General features: G+C 46.9%; 6 protein-coding genes across 6 annotated transcripts; 4 read left to right on the top strand and 2 right to left on the bottom strand.

Moving 5' to 3' along the window:
* Nucleotides 1–1,626: 1,626 nt before the first annotated feature.
* LACBIDRAFT_317323 (uncharacterized protein) lies at nucleotides 1,627–1,895 on the bottom strand (the record flags this gene model as incomplete). The annotated part of the gene is made up of 3 exons (XM_001878832.1): nucleotides 1,627–1,632; nucleotides 1,680–1,770; nucleotides 1,825–1,895. 3 exons carry the CDS (start codon nucleotides 1,893–1,895, stop codon nucleotides 1,627–1,629), a joined length of 168 nt encoding a protein of 55 aa, XP_001878867.1.
* Nucleotides 1,896–3,086: 1,191 nt separating this feature from the next.
* Nucleotides 3,087–6,264, bottom strand: LACBIDRAFT_319758 (uncharacterized protein; the record flags this gene model as incomplete). The annotated part of the gene is made up of 18 exons (XM_001878831.1): nucleotides 3,087–3,194; nucleotides 3,247–3,275; nucleotides 3,333–3,372; nucleotides 3,433–3,571; nucleotides 3,625–3,668; nucleotides 3,717–3,987; nucleotides 4,036–4,140; nucleotides 4,315–4,457; nucleotides 4,518–4,616; nucleotides 4,669–4,720; nucleotides 4,779–4,921; nucleotides 4,972–5,234; nucleotides 5,280–5,463; nucleotides 5,504–5,558; nucleotides 5,612–5,727; nucleotides 5,784–5,901; nucleotides 5,952–6,017; nucleotides 6,074–6,264. 18 exons carry the CDS (start codon nucleotides 6,262–6,264, stop codon nucleotides 3,087–3,089), a joined length of 2,166 nt encoding a protein of 721 aa, XP_001878866.1.
* A 199-nt stretch (nucleotides 6,265–6,463) lies between these two features.
* Nucleotides 6,464–8,585, top strand: LACBIDRAFT_317321 (uncharacterized protein; the record flags this gene model as incomplete). Its single annotated transcript, XM_001879054.1, has 16 exons — nucleotides 6,464–6,653; nucleotides 6,709–6,736; nucleotides 6,791–6,926; nucleotides 6,980–7,037; nucleotides 7,095–7,175; nucleotides 7,235–7,307; nucleotides 7,360–7,449; nucleotides 7,498–7,646; nucleotides 7,700–7,724; nucleotides 7,781–7,849; nucleotides 7,902–7,984; nucleotides 8,043–8,125; nucleotides 8,178–8,193; nucleotides 8,247–8,273; nucleotides 8,332–8,483; nucleotides 8,538–8,585. 16 exons carry the CDS (start codon nucleotides 6,464–6,466, stop codon nucleotides 8,583–8,585), a joined length of 1,308 nt encoding a protein of 435 aa, XP_001879089.1.
* A 516-nt stretch (nucleotides 8,586–9,101) lies between these two features.
* Nucleotides 9,102–10,292, top strand: LACBIDRAFT_317320 (uncharacterized protein; the record flags this gene model as incomplete). Its single annotated transcript, XM_001879053.1, has 3 exons — nucleotides 9,102–9,174; nucleotides 9,223–9,401; nucleotides 9,456–10,292. 3 exons carry the CDS (start codon nucleotides 9,102–9,104, stop codon nucleotides 10,290–10,292), a joined length of 1,089 nt encoding a protein of 362 aa, XP_001879088.1.
* Nucleotides 10,293–10,691: 399 nt separating this feature from the next.
* Nucleotides 10,692–11,424, top strand: LACBIDRAFT_317319 (uncharacterized protein; the record flags this gene model as incomplete). Its single annotated transcript, XM_001879052.1, has 4 exons — nucleotides 10,692–10,759; nucleotides 10,810–10,878; nucleotides 10,934–11,148; nucleotides 11,237–11,424. 4 exons carry the CDS (start codon nucleotides 10,692–10,694, stop codon nucleotides 11,422–11,424), a joined length of 540 nt encoding a protein of 179 aa, XP_001879087.1.
* Nucleotides 11,425–12,210: 786 nt separating this feature from the next.
* LACBIDRAFT_317318 (uncharacterized protein) lies at nucleotides 12,211–14,537 on the top strand (the record flags this gene model as incomplete). The annotated part of the gene is made up of 7 exons (XM_001879051.1): nucleotides 12,211–12,618; nucleotides 12,718–13,002; nucleotides 13,053–13,179; nucleotides 13,239–13,265; nucleotides 13,320–13,691; nucleotides 13,746–14,103; nucleotides 14,159–14,537. The coding sequence occupies 7 exons, from the start codon at nucleotides 12,211–12,213 to the stop codon at nucleotides 14,535–14,537; spliced, it is 1,956 nt and encodes a 651-aa protein (XP_001879086.1).
* Between the last annotated feature and the right edge of the window lie 999 nt (nucleotides 14,538–15,536).

The raw sequence follows: 15,536 nt of genomic DNA, 5'->3' as shown, positions 1-15,536 counted from the left end.
AACGGCATGTCTGAAACATGGAAAGACTAAACTACACCTAGGTAGTAAATGTATGAAGACTTAGCGTGGCTCACGGCCATTCAGAAAGTCATGTACGGCAGTTCCCGCGTACGCATCAAAGACTGATGCGTCTGAACGTCACAAGTACAAACATGAGAAAAAGACACATTCTATTATATGAAATATAATAAGAACCCCCTGACAATTAAGAAAGACATTTGAAAACACCTTCGGAGTGTCTCCCGACCTCCGTAATGAAAAGACGAGCCAAGACAAGGCATTTTAATTAAAAACTCGGAAGCGACGGAAGGCCGAAGACTATTGGTAAACGCGTACGCATGCGCATCAACGCATCAGGAAACGTTAATCATTTTGTGATGTCATCTGTCAAACCGGTAAACTGGGCCATAGAAAGAAACACGCGAGATCATGCCAAGCTAAGAATAGCTACGTCGGCTAACTCCGCGTACGCATCAAACACTGATGCGTTTGAAAATGAAAGACGCGACACTACAAAATCTGTAGTGTTCACAGAGATAGACTACAAAATATACCACACGTTCATTAAATTTCATATTTGTAATTCGGACCGAAGTATCCCGCATTAAAACACATGTAAAACGTAGATAGGGGTTCCTGGAGTATATAAGGAGCGTGCTGGCAGGTCAAAAGGGAAGCAATCGTCCCCCGTTGACCAGCTAGTTGCACTCCAAGTAGAGACTTAGGAGGTGGACAGTTGTAATCAATTAAAGGAGATTTCTTCGTGGTCAGATAAGTACAGTGTGAACGAAGCCAGCGTGCTTGGGAGTCAACTTGCTTGGAGACTTTTGAATAAGAGGTTTTAAGGACACAGTATCATTTTAGACGAGACAGCGTACTCGTACCCTTGGTTTTGGAGCGTAGTGACATAATAAAAACTCACGGGAGTCATAAAAGTCAATTAAAGTCGTGTTTTGTGTTAATAAAAGAAACTGTGATCAAAGAACTTTGCATTTAAGAGACCAAGTTCCCAGAAAGATATACTTTGTTCTATTGAACTATTCTAAACCACACCTTATAATAAAAACCCAATTTTGAACGAAAACTCTTGAGACTTGAACCTAAGAAGACAAAAGTGGTATTTCTTAATACCAAAGGCCCTCGAACTCTTGCACCGAGATTGTGATAGTGTGTGTGTGTGTGTGTGAGTGAGTGTTAGGTGTTTAGGGTTTTCCCCCGACGCGCTTGATCCTTGTTTGCGTGTTTCGCACTTTCACGTTCATCCCCGTGCAAAGCGTATCAATGTGGGGATCGTTCATGTGGTCCACATGCATGCGGATAGACCCCCTCCAGAATCGATGTAACTGCAAGGGGTAAGAACACCAATTGGGAAAATGCGAACAGACTCACTATAACCCAAGTTAAAATCTCTCATCTGGGACTTTGTCTCATGACTCAGGTTGGCCATTAGATTATTGTTTATGACTAAAAGAAAGGTCAGAAACTTTCAAGAAGAAGTCATATGATAGTACATACCCTGAAGGGTCTGAGTATTGGCATTCAGCCTCTTGTCCCATGAACACCTTTTGAGATGCTTTGATAGTGTTGACTTCATGTATTTTTCTTTTGAGAAATTTCAGCTGCTCATCACAGCTAAGGATTTGTTAAGTATAAGCAAGGGAAGTCCTGAAAGAAAAGACATTCCTTTTTTCCTTTTTCGCCACTCTTTGCAACAACACCTTGTGAGATACCTTGATTTTTTCTTCAAGACCTTTCAACTGGTCCTCGAATCTATGGATATATTACTTTAAGTTGAAAAAAGGTGCCCTGAGAGAAGTGACGTACGTTGCTTCCGTGTCTGCCAATTCTTTCCTTGTTTGGATCAGAGCCGCTTTCTGTAGATTTGAACGCTCCATCAAGGGTGGTCTTGTAAAAGTGGCGATCGATGACTCCGGAACTGGACAAAGGATGTCCCAAGAGGTGTCAGAGGGGAAGGTCGGTGGGTGACACTCAAGGTGCTGGATGACAGTGATTGGCGCCCCAATGAAAGAAAATGGGAGTGATGGTTTTAGAGGTTTTGGGGGACTGCAGTAGCACCTTCATTGTGGTGGAGGTAAGAGAAAGAGCAGGGAATTAGGAGATTTGAAATGTTGAGACATTCTCATACAATCTTTCGCTGCCTCCTCCGAAATATACAGTTGCAGACAAACAAAGTCAACAAATTTATTGACCTATTTTTTGGGACTCCGAAAAACATCGGAATTGGTAGATAATGGTATAAATGGGTTCCTATTGATCTCCTTGATCAATTCCAACGAGCAGAATTCCCAGAAATGACAATATAAGGGTTTTATACCCCAAAAATTTGGCCAGTGCCTGAAAAAATAGCTAAAAATACGAAAAATATGCCAATGGACTCCTTTTTGTTTCCTCTCTTTGATTTTATCAAAGTCTCCCTGAAATATTGATGTCTTTGATGGTGGGAATTTTGCTAAAACTGTCACGTGGGCATACCCTTTCCGGTCAAGGTGCCCCGGAAAAAGATATAAATGGACCCTGGTTCATTTTTTCACGCATCTACTGCACCAGGGTTATAAATTGCACAGAATTGATCCAAAGATGGCCGACTCAGAAGACTTTTGGGTGCGTTGAAAACACCCAAAAATTTGGCCAAACCAAAAACGCGTGGGAAAATTAAGGGAACACCTTTTTTGAACAGTTTCGAGGTCTCTGAATCTGAATCTGAAGTCAGAATTTTGATAAAAATTCTGGTTCTCAAGTTATCAAATTTGATGACTTTGTTTGTCCGCAACTGTAGGGGAGCTCAGAGTTGAAACGGTCGCTTGTCATGCATCACATCTCAATTGATTATCATCTGTACCCGAGTACAAGAGACTAACATCTCAGTGCAATATTCCAACAGCGGCACTGACAAAGTTTTAGACCACATTTTTTGAAAACCCTCGTCTATAGCTTTGTTTTAGTATAAGTTTCGATGCTGAAAGCCATAAATGCAGATTCCGCCTCCATAGCAGCACACTTCAGAGGGACACCAAACGAGACCAAAACAGTTCATGCTGAACGACGATACAAGGCAAGGGGGTTTCCTATTCGAGACCCGCATACTTGACATCTGCGTTAGTGTCCAGCCACGCAAGCCATTTCTTGAGATATGATCCACCATGACAGACAGTTGAAGAATCGCCAACGATGCACTTCGGATTGGCGGGTCAGAATGAAAAGGTCGTCCTAAGTAGTTTGACTCACAAGGTGACGTTTCGCCCGAGTCATAGCAACTGGAAGAAGAAGTGAATGTCGGTCAACTATGTTTGAAAGAAAGGAGATGATCTCACCGTTCATTCTGCGTTTCTCCTTCAAAAATCCAACTTCCCTCTGCGAAAAGAGACGAATTCAACTATTGAGTTTCCTCAGCAAAGAGGGAAACAGGCTTACGGTGTCATTGCTTCGAACTAAGCTGATGATGATCACTTCCTTTTCTCTGCCTTGCATTCCATCCACTGTGCCAATCTCCAAATCGGGGCCGTATGTCGGGCGAAGGGTAGACGTCAGCAACGTCACCTGCGCTTGATATCTATGTAGACTTCAGTACCTTTACGATAATCAGCTTTCAATATCTCCACATACGGAGTGATGATGGCGATCTGTTTCGGCTGTATCCCAACCTCTACCTTTACACAACGTGAGTCACGGGCACAGAGTGTGGAAGGGTGACTTACGAGTTTCTCAACCCAATTCTTCACAATAGTCACCTCATTCTCGTTGCATCTGCTTCCTTCATCCCCGTCTCCGTCAAGTCTCTCAAAGTACTCGCAGCCAGCGGTATCGAAGAACACTACTGGAGTCTGTAGCATGTCTTTGACGTCTTCCTCCGAATCGGCATGTGTGTTGGGCAAGTCTTGCAGTAGGCGTGCCGCAACGGAGGAGTGGGATTGAAGTTTAGAACCATATAGGGTCTTGGACGGGAAGGCACAGATCTGAGCATGCATTCTATCAAGGGTGTAAGGAAGTGGACGGAAAAGAGGAAATAAGACGAACCGATATTGAACTTTGAGCATTCTTTTGATGCTGGGGCCGTACATCTTCTCGAGGCGGTCAAAAAGGGTGGTCTCCAGGGTGCGTGGAGGCATGAGCTCGATGCGCCTTGTTGTCAAAGTTTTGAGTTTCGAGGGCAGTGGCTCAGGAGTTGGGGCCTCCTCTCCTTCAATTTCTTGCTCTTCTTCCGACTTGTTCTCATCAGTACCAGAGCTTGCGCCGTCCTCCACGGGTTCCTCATGTTCTGTTTTCACTGTTACTTCTTTCTTTAATCCCGATGACTTGTTCGTGGCTATTGATGCAGATTTTCCAGCTTTTGCTTTTGCTTTCTTGTTGTTGCCAATTGAGAGTATAGTTGGAGGAAGCTGCATGGGGTCTCCCGCCAGTATGAGCTTCTTTGCTTTGAAAATGGGAATCCAGCAGACCTGCAGTTAATGGGAACGTCAATTGGGAGATAAAGTAGCACAACACACAGTGATACTCACAGCTTCGAGGGCTTGCGTCGCTTCATCAATGATAACGACGTCAAAGTCATGATAACGAAGCTGTCGGCCGCCAGAAGAATGACATGTAGCAAGAACGATCTGCGTTGATGAGGTTGAACGAAATGGATCTGAAACTGTTGCTAGAACGCACTTGTGATTCCCCGAGGACAGATTTCACAACCCCGCCTTCCCTCTGGCGGTACCTGGTCGGATGAGGTTCGTAAGACCTTAAAATCACAAAAAAAGGCGCGGTGAACAGACTCTTTTCGCAGAGCCTTCACTTCCTCCCACATCTTTTTACGCTCCGCGCCCCTTGGTCCCTTTCCTTTCACACTTTTTCCCTTTCCAGACAAAACTCCAAGAGCAGTCTCTAACTCGTTCTTGACATCTTTGGCCAATGCCGCCTAGCAAAGCATTTAAAGAGAAAGCTCAAAAAAAAAGGTGATGAACACACCTGCTCTGTCCGAGTAGCCTTGACCTCTAACGTGGATTCTATAATGCCTTCGTGTGTCATGACCCTAGCCGGGTGACCAATCCGTGTCACTTTTACCTTCTCAGACTTTCCGTCGGCGGGCAGCGCCAATAAACGCTCTAAGATGTTGTCGACTGACAAGTTGGAGGCGCCGCAGACGAGAAGTCGCTTGGGCTTCGGATTCGTGGGACTTTCAGCCGTCAGCTGGCGAATGATTTCGATCAACGTATGCGTCTTCCCAGTACCTGATCCGCATCAGTAAGAGAAGCCAATGATGAAGGTGAACATACCTGGAGGGCCGTGAATGCATGCTACTTCCGGGGATTCCAGGCAGAACTTGACAGCTTCTTTCTGACTCTCGTTTAGGTGTTCATCGAAAAAGACGATATTATCAAGGGGAATTCTTCGAGAGGGTGGCGTTATGCCGAGGAGGACTTGAATCAAAGGGTTCACAGCCGCTTTCGAGGCATCGCCCTGTAAGAGCTAAGTAATACTCTCAAAAATCCAGGCCGACACGACAGACAGAAGGTATAACAGTCTTCTCGATGTGATCAATTGCCTTGTCCATGCTGCTCAATGCTGATCAGAATTCTGAGCCTCATTTAACGCAAAGGAGATGTACCGATCGTATGTCACACTATTTGCAAGCTTAACGACTCGACAACGTTCTGGGAGGTCTAGGTCTTCTGAAGCAGAGTCTGATGGCTCGACCGCGATGACGATACGTGTATCAGAGACCTGTAGCATCGTAGAATCATCATGATAACATCAAAACCTGGTACAGGCTCACTCACTTTGTAAACGACGCCTTCCACCTGAGTCGACTTTGTGTCAGTCGAGGTTGGTTTTTTGGCCTTCTTCGTGGCCCCGCCCGATGACACATTAGCTTCAATCCGAGCAAGATCTCCTGGTCTAACGACACGTTATTCAAAGGAAATCCACAACTGGAATGGAATGCCAACCTGATCGTGTGTGGAGGGAAGAGTGGGCTAGAGTGATACGCGGAGGGGCGTTCTAATTCAACTAACCTACCCTTTGAATAGATCAGTGTATGTTGTTCGGAAAGATTTCGCTCTGAACGTACGTTTTTCCACCCAAACCGATGTTGATGCTTGAGACGCCAAGCCCGCCTAATGACAGTCCCTTCTGTTCTAGCAATTTGGGGCCACAGTTGGACAACAGCAGTGAGCTTCGTTCAACTTCAGCATCTCGTTCTTTGGCTAGTAGAGTACGTTGCCGCGCGATGAAGGCCGTAAGTTGAGCTTCCGTTGTCATCGTTGATCGAAAGATCACGACAACAGCCCTCAACAGCAACTTGTTCTTGACTTGTTCTACACGTCTACAACTTTGCACAGGTTGGGCGAACAAGAGGCTAAATTGCTCAAGAATCGATTTTTGGCGATGTCATTCATTACAGCAGAAGATCCGTTATAAATGCTTGCTCATAAGCGCGTGGCCTCTCACCCGGACCACTATGTGCATCTGCGACCACACCAACGATAACTTTTCTGTCAACGAAGTGTGGCGACCTGACGACAATGCTCAGCCAAAACCTCGCCGTCCGGGCTCCAGCGATATTTATAGGCCCGATGTTCTCGAGACGATTGAGTCTACAATCAAGGATCTGGATGCAGAATTGAGGGCTCTTAGCCTTGATATTCATGGTGAGTGCTCAAAGCGATACAAGCGATCTAATCTAGATGATATCCCCCTCGTCAGCGCATCCTGAACTCCGATTTGAAGAGTAGTACGTCTGAGTCGATAATCAGGTCCCCTTGCCGTACTCAAGAACCTTCCACAGTCATGCTCACGACGCTTACACTGAGTTCATGACCAAGCATGGATGGGAGGTGACGAAGCAGTTCCATCTCCCAACCGCATGGCAGGCTACATTTGCGCATGGATCGGGAGGGAGAACGATTGGCATCAACTCTGAGGTATGCTAGCTTTTCTGGGGAGACTTTGAACCAGTCTTAACCTATCTATTTAGATGGATGCATTGGAAGGTATCGGTCATGCATGCGGCCATAATCTCATTGGAATTTCAGGTAGCTTCCCCTAAATTTACTCGACGTTATTTCTTGCAAACATTTGCCGCTTTCCAGGTGTTGCAGTTGCGTTAGCCATTAGAGCCGCACTCGAGAAGCACGACATTCCCGGGAAGATTGTACTTTTAGGAACACCTGGTAGGAGACAGGCCTACCTACTCATCTGCCTTTGCTCAACCGAACGTGTTCGCCGACAGCTGAAGAAGGTGGCTCCGGTAAGGTGATTCTCCTTGAAAAAGGTGCATATAAGGGGATGGATGCCTGTTTAATGTGTGCAACGAAGCTAGCATTTCTTCATTCTTGAATTGATTCATTTGAGCAGGTGTCACCCTGCACCTGGCCCCGTCGGCTCGGTCAGCCTCTCCAGCTGCCTTGCTCTTCAGCGGTTGATCGTTGAATATCGTGGACATACGCACGTATACTATTTCTGCAATCGAGCTCCATTCTGATCCTATTCTAGCGCTCATGCGGCGCTTTCACCTTGGGAGGGGAAGAATGCACTTGATGCCGCCGTCCTCGGTTATAACAACATCTCGGCTCTACGTCAGCAGTTGAAGCCTACACATCGCGTTCATGGTATCTTTGAAGGCAAAGACTGGGTTGCAAATAGTAATTGCATCATCTCATCGTTTATTCCTTGGTCAACTAATTCATGTTTCCAGTCATTCCTGACTATGCAAAATTCATGTCGGTCTTGAAGATCTAATCAACACGAAGAGCTAATTCAACAGTTGATTCTTCAGCTGCTACGTCCGTGCACCTACGCGTGAAGAGATGCAAGAGACACTCAAGCGTGTGACCCCATGCTTCGAGTAGGCACCCGAAGTAATACTAGTGTTCTCTGAGCTAATGTTAGTCTTGCAGAGCCGCTGGTCTTGCCACAGGCTGTGAAGTCTCCATCGAGTACTTGGGCGCCACTTTTGATTTGAGGCAGAATAAGGCCCTTGGTAAGCTCGTTGCTGAATTCCTTCTCTACATTGTTAACAATACTACGCACTTACTCAGGAGACGAAGTCGCAAATGTCATTCTCAACAAGTATGGCTCCATCGACTATGAGTGGGGTATCAAAAGCGCGTCAACCGACTTCGTATGTCTATTTTGCCTCCTTTAAGATTGCGTAGTTGCTTAGAATAACCCAGGGAAATGTTACTTATGGTCTGTAATGGTTATCAGTGTACGGTTCCCCGTCTGACGAACTCATTCTATAGCACTCCCTGCGTTACACCCCGGATTTGGTACGCTACGATTTCTATGCCAAGACACCTAACAAGTTAAATGACCTTGTTTTCATAGCAATCCCAACTGTCAAGAACGGTGGAAACCATACGAGCGCTTTCGCTGAGTCCGCAGCAACCATTACATCGCACAATGCCTGCCTTGATGTCTCCAAAGCCCTTGCCTCTACTGGGGTCCGCGTTTTGGCAGATGACGAATTCTTCGCAAAGGTTTGGATGAGTTAGTTGTGGATGTGCCGAATCTCATATTTCGTCTTTTTTTAGGTCGTGAAAACTTTCAAGGAGGATGAGTTGTTGCGTGGTTCTATTTGATACTATGAGTATCAAGTTCCAACAAGCCGATGATAGTCCAGTTTGTAAATTAGTAACGTACAGAAAGCAATGGGAACCTCTGAATCGTGATGCGGGTACTGCTCAAGTACTGTTTGGCTCTTGATGCATTTGAACCCAGATGGTGGCAGACGCCTTGGCCAATTTTCGCCAAATACATACCGTGCTTGGCTCTTTCTTATAGTCGACCTTCTTACCCTAAAACGAGACAAACCTGATTCTCCTATGGAAGACGTCGACAACTTTTCAGCCTTCGTGTCTCACGATATTCCGTGTCTCAAATATCGCCCATCACCATGCCACCGCACACCGACGACAACCCTCCTTTGGATGTCTGTGCGTTGATGGAACATTATTATGAAGACACTTGCATTATTACACACTCAAGACATGCACTTCAATGGGCTCACATGCTGAACCCGGCCATAAACCCCGGCTGCAGAGTGAGTGCTACAGAGCTATCTTATCCATCAACTCTAACGACAGTAGCTCAAGGAGATGTTGGACCGCCACCTTCGTGAAGACAGGCACCCCGCACATTCAGCTGAGGTGCCGGAAAATATGGTGCCCCGTACGCTCCGCTTCATTCATAATTGATCAACGCTGATGTTCGTCAAAGTCAGAATCGACGTATATAACGGCATGGACTTTCCTAAAACTTTATGGACGCTTTTCTTGCATGAGGACATCATCGCTAAAACCCTTGCGTATGAACGAGATCTCAAGACGTATCGGTTGAATGAGATTAAGGCTGGTCTCGCGGATCCTGGAAGACCGACATATGACGAAGTGTTTGGGGTGAGTGACATGTAGATTCTCCTGTCGTCATTTTCATTACGACCATCATGCCAGGGATGTAGGGAAAATTTGCACCGTTGGCATTGTGCTCCCATAGTATGCGCATTCGGAGATGTGCAAACGTATCCGATGCACATCTATACGGCAGATGACTGTCCTGGCATTGAGCCGTACTCCAGTAACCAAATTCCCCCTATCAAAACGTTGCTATCCATCCCGTTCTCCCTCCTCCACAGCCTCCCTCGGTTGACTTCAATAGTATCCTCAAGTAAATATCACAGCGACCTTGTTACGATGGGACAAGAAATTGTAAGCTTATGGTATTGGGATCCTCTCCCGACTCGGAGCTACGAGGATCAATTCAACACATCTGTCAATAATCCATGCAATGCCTTACCGGTTCCCATATCTAACCGATCTGATACTTTCGAGGCATTGCGGCCCTCTGCTCATGACAAGGACCATCAACAGGCCGATCCCATGCAAGCTAGGCCAACATTCCAGTCTTCTTCTCGTCTGGATTTGGAAGAGACGACGCCTGGTACATGTCAAGGCTCCGAAGCTGGACTTCAGTCTTCGACTGACTCAGATAGTCTGGACAGGTCTTGGGTTACTGGGGATGCTGACTTTGGATTTTTTGGATACAGTGAATGTTCTTCTTCAACGGGCGAGGTGAAGCCTTTGAGCGAGCTACGCTCGTCGGACATCTTGACATGGGCCAACAACGTCATCGGTGGTGAGGAGAAAATGCTGCCTCTTATTGCGACCCCGTATGAGAAGGGTATCGTGGGCGGGTCTGCAAATGATGTACTCATGGTCAAGGGGTTGATACACCCGCTTGTGTATATTGACTACGTCGATCTGGAAAAATTCTCTTATCAAGTTTTGTGATGTGGTAAATCGCACTTAGTGATGTGGTGAATCGCACTTAGTGATGCCCAAGCAGCCTTTGTACCGTTAACTTCGCCGAATTTCTAATAGCCATGAACTCTGGAGGCTAGCGCCGTAAACAGGCAGATGCATGTTAGTATCTGAAGAGCCCCTCCTCGCCAACTCCTTGCTCATCGACGCATCGTCCGTGTGCACGGTACGGCGGGCCGACCACCGGATGGCGAACTGCCGGTGAGCAAATTGTTGACTCCTCGATCACGTAGATAACTTTTCAAATTACTATAGACACCTCGCCAGCTTATGACTAGGTGCAGCCAGAAATTCGCCTACTTCAAGCTTTTCTAAAGCAGCCGCTGCGCCAACCTCGAATTGCTCTACTGGCAACGTCATCATCTCTCCATGTCGAATCACTTCCATGACACCGCAAAGTCGGGCTGTGGAACAGGAACCAATGAGTTGTATGACCGGTAAGCACGACAATGCTGATACTCTTCCTTCGTTGCTGATCTCATGAAAGTATCCGCCCTTCTTACCAAGCACCGGCATCGTCTTTCATTCGCGCGTCGCACGCCATGAATATCGTGGAGTAGCCCGTTCCTTCAATGCCTTGACGATGATTTGATTTTTTCTATCAACCCTAGTCGAAGAATTGGCGTTGGAACTGGCATCTTCACCAGAGCCCTTCTGGCTCAACCTGAATGGGATTCCCCTGTCAAAGAGATTCGAGCCATAGAACCTAGTGAAGGCACGAGAAGCATGTTCTCGAAAGTCGTGAACGATGAACGCATAAGCATAAACCAAGGCACTTTTGACGCCACGGGAATCGAGAGTGGCAGATCTCACAGTCGTTGCACAGGTCTGTCGTGCTTTCAGTCCCTTAAGATCTCGCTGAACTAAGGACGCTGGCTAGGCCTTCCACTGGTGCCCCGACTACGAACTTGCAGCCGCCGAGTTCGACCGCATACTCAAACCGAAAATCTGGAGGACATCACAAGTAGTACAGGTAGGCATCCACCGTTGGGATCAAGCAGCGTGGGTAGCGCAAGTCCGCGAGAGGCTCGAACGTCACGAAGAAGGCACCCCTCAATTTCGTCTTGGTCTCTTACCAAGAGGCATTTCGGACGCCTCATGAGCAAACTTGGTCGTATAATCTGGAAGGAACTACCAATACCGTTATCGACCGAGCATTTAGAAAAAGCTACATCACAGTTTTGCCCCCCGGCTGTGAAGGCGGAGGTGCAGCAAGACTTTAGGCGCATATTGGACGACGGAGAGAACATATGGCTTGACGAGAAGCTTGGCATCTTTGAATACCCATACGAAACAATGGTAGTCGTTGCACAGAAGCTCTAAGCCTCCACGAACTACAGACTTCCCGGTTCTGGTCTGGTTCTTTCTGAATGCCGTCCCAAAACCGACTACAGAATCAACTCAGAACCAAACACTCTGCCCCGGGCCCTCTATTTACTGGTTGTTTACTGGCATAACAATCATACTTCATAAACCCAAGTTCCGGTGCTGTGACTGAAACGGACCCAAGGCGGGGGCTTTGCTTGCTAGGACAAAGGGAGATGGGAGTCACGAGCCTGTCGTCCTTACCATCTTTTGGTGGCTACCTCGCGTCGAACACAAGTCGAACATACACATCTTCGATCAAGTCAAACGGCAAGCGTGAGATAGTTTTCCTCTTCACCAACACTACAGCTACTAACTGTTTCAATGTCGCTCATCCAGTACCACCTTTCGACGATGTCTCGGCATATGAGCAAGTCTTGGACCGTATCGAGAACTCGGAACTTGGGCATAATCCCATGTATGACTTCAACCATGAAGAATCGCAGTGCGACGTCACGTGAAAGGTGAATCGTCGCCATCCTGACCGAGACCTGTTTCTCCCCAGTTCTTCCACCCTCGCCTGATGACTGATCTTCGGGAACTGTGCTATTTCGTTGAAGGCAATGAACTCACACAGGTGTTCTCGGTACCTGCAGACGCTAAGATGAATGTAGATGATCTGAAGGTCAGAATTCTCAAGTCTTCGTATGGCGTTAGGCTCTATGGTATACCAGTGGAATTCTGCCACTGCATAAGCTTGTCAGGACTCGGAGTCCCTGATTCCTCTTACCAGCTTGCTAGTATGGCGCGCCTTGGCCGCTATTGGTCATGCCAACCTCCAAAAAACGTTATCAGCATCTTCGTGACAATTTACGGTCATCCCTTGGTGACTTTCTCAGCAGTCCTGGAAGGTAGTGAGCCCTTCCCAGTTCAAGCGGGCATCCACACATCGGGAATAGACCTTCAAGAAGTCATTTGGGAAACTTTGAGTGCAAGGGGATGCCTCGTTCCTCAAACTTATCTCGACCTTGATTTATTATATGTGTGCCACATCAATTATATCATTTGGATTATGCTCACCCTTCAACAGGTGGACCATTCAGATGACACATTATCGGGGGAGCGTTGGCGTAAGCTTGAACCATTTACAGAACTCGCGGAAGTTATCCCGAACTTGAAGGAGAACTCACTTCAGGTCAAATTTTGGGGTGGTCCACGTCTCGCTTTGCAAGCTGTCGTGGAGGGCGAGGGAAACCGAACAACTCAAGTCGTCACAATGTTCAGCTTGAGCGTGGGTTTGTTTAAGAAAGACCTGTTAGCAACTATTAGGCCAGACCTATCGCGAGCAGGAGTGGAAGGGGTAATACTCGGCGTGGTGAAGTTCCTCACTGACTACATGATTTGTTGGCATTCATGTGTTGGTAGGTGTCATACCCTGGGCAATTGCTGGAGGAATCGGAGAAGTACCAGCTCCTGGAGGAGCGTCTTGTTTCAGAGTACTGGCCTTTCGAGCCTCCCCGTTCACAGTTAAGCCTGATTGTGCGCCTTCCCAGTGAGTCCCCTATATGCCATTCCATCAATTTTTTTTTCTAAACGTACCCCCCTCACAAGAGCACGACCACCTTCGCCCCATAGTGGGTTAGTTACATTTTTGCATCTTGCCAGCACCTCATGCTGACTTACTCGACCTAGCAGTAGGGCCCTTTGAGGAGAACCACGCCCTGGCGATCCTCTCTGCAAGCGGGGGCGATTTCATCGCCTATGATACATGTGATATTCCCCGTGACGATGACAAGTGCGATGTAGAACTAGAGCCATGCACTTTCATGGAGGTACCCTGGCTGAAAGCTTTGACGGGCATTCCATTGTCCGAAGTGTTGGTCCTACCTGAATACGAACTTGCTCTGAACGCAGTGTTGGAGTTCTTCGAGCGTGGCGCATACTCAAGCCAACAGACAAACTCTGGTTTTCTCGCAGATGGGAATCCGTTCTGGACGCACACAAGGAGGCCCGACAGCCGTCAGCTCTCCAAAATATTTACTTTGCACGGCCACGCAGGGATTGGTATGTACGTTGGTTTCCAACATCATCTCGGCTCACTGGTTTGATCCCTTAAAGGAAAAACAACATTTTTATCTGTGGTGCTCCGCCTTCGACTAGAAGCGGGGCTCCCCACATTGTTTATGAATGAGCCCAGTGGATTCTACTTCTTCAGTGAAGGAAAGACCTTTGAATATCGGGTCGACCGGGCACGGAAAATTCGAGCGAATGACCTTCCACATCTTCCACTCACAACATGGTGTCTCGTGAAAACGGGACGACATCTTGAGGAAGTTCCCGACTATCTACGAATGCTTTGTCTCTTCATACTCGAGGCCGCCTCTCCGCGTGGCAGTCATTTTAGGCGACCATCGAATACAACGACATGCACACAATACATCATGAAGCCATGGTCATTGAAAGACATCTTATCTGGGTAGGCCTATCAACTCATTCGGATTTTCAATGTTCTTTACATTTGTGCCATATAGGCGACAATTGCAGCAGCATGTACATCCAGAACGTGTCTTGGCCAATGCCTTTGCAAACTTTGGGCCTTCAGCCTGGATAGTATACTCACAGGCTGGACATATATTGACTTGGGAGAGTCGACTAAAAAGTTATGCTCAGTCTGTTACAGTCGGCGCGCTGGAAAATGCCATCAATGGAACCAATGTACTACCCCTGGAAGGCCGTATTTCTCCCTTTCTTCTTGTCCTTAGACCTGGGAAACACCGCGCCGACCGCGTTGTTGCCATCTCCACTGATTTCATAGCCACCTTAATATCCAAAGTGATAGAAGCTGAGGGTCAGAAATCGATGCACAATGCCACTAGAACTTGGAATATATCAGGGGAAGTCATCATGTAACTTCTATGACCAACTGGAGTTGTTCCAAATATTGAGTGAGGAACGGTCACGACTCCCATTTCCAGATTGGTCCAGGGCATGTACCAGACCGTGTGTGCGGTGAAACACACCCAAGTTTTCTACAACAGATGGGTTAGAACCAAAACTGCATCCTCGAAACTTATCACCACCCTCAAACAAAAACCCACCTCAACAGGCCGATGAAGCGGAACAGCATTCAGGTGCTGATATATATGTGCTCTGGTGCTATGTTTCCTGCCTGGAATCCTCAACAAACTCTGCCTACTATCTGGCGAGCCCAACTACAGTGACACCTACAGGGCTTTCTCAAGTCTCAAGATTTCAAGTCTTATATCTTATATTTCAACGAACGAATATTGTGGTGTTTGCGCTAAGTTACACTTGCCTTACACGAACTAGTAAGGACATATTCTCATTCATTTTTGCTTGGTCAGTGGGTAGAAAAGTAGATTATTTGACAAGAGATTCACCATCAAAAATACCAGCCAAATGGTAGGCTAAGTGAGGAGTAGATTTTCGCAGCGAGTTGAACTTCAAGTTGCTCGAACCTTGAATACATAACAAAGTTACAAACATGCGCAAAGCGCTCCTGATCATATCCACCCATCAACCACCCATCTCACCTATTCTCATCAACCCTTGAGGCAGTTACATATCAAGGTGAGTATGTATGCCTCGTCCAAGATTGATGAAAAAGAATTGAAGAGATGCCAGAAGTATGCCAGAACATGGTTGCCATCATTCTGAGCATGAGTCCGCTCGGTACGCTTTACTCCGACAAGTTGCAGCGTTAGAATCAGAAATGGAGGACACGCGGGCCCAAATAGCACAAAAGCAGGCTTTTTTGCTTGAACAAGAACAGCAACATCGACGATTAGAATCACAACTGAATGCTCTATCCCCAATCGATCAACTTCCAGCGGAGATCCAGACTGAGATATTCTGCAATGCGTTGAGCCGGCTACCTTATGGGGAGGG

This window comes from Laccaria bicolor, genomic scaffold, assembly GCF_000143565.1.
Source record: "Laccaria bicolor S238N-H82 LACBIscaffold_7 genomic scaffold, whole genome shotgun sequence".
Lineage (NCBI taxonomy): Eukaryota > Fungi > Basidiomycota > Agaricomycetes > Agaricales > Hydnangiaceae > Laccaria > Laccaria bicolor.
This window is presented reverse-complemented; position numbering and strand designations above follow the sequence as displayed.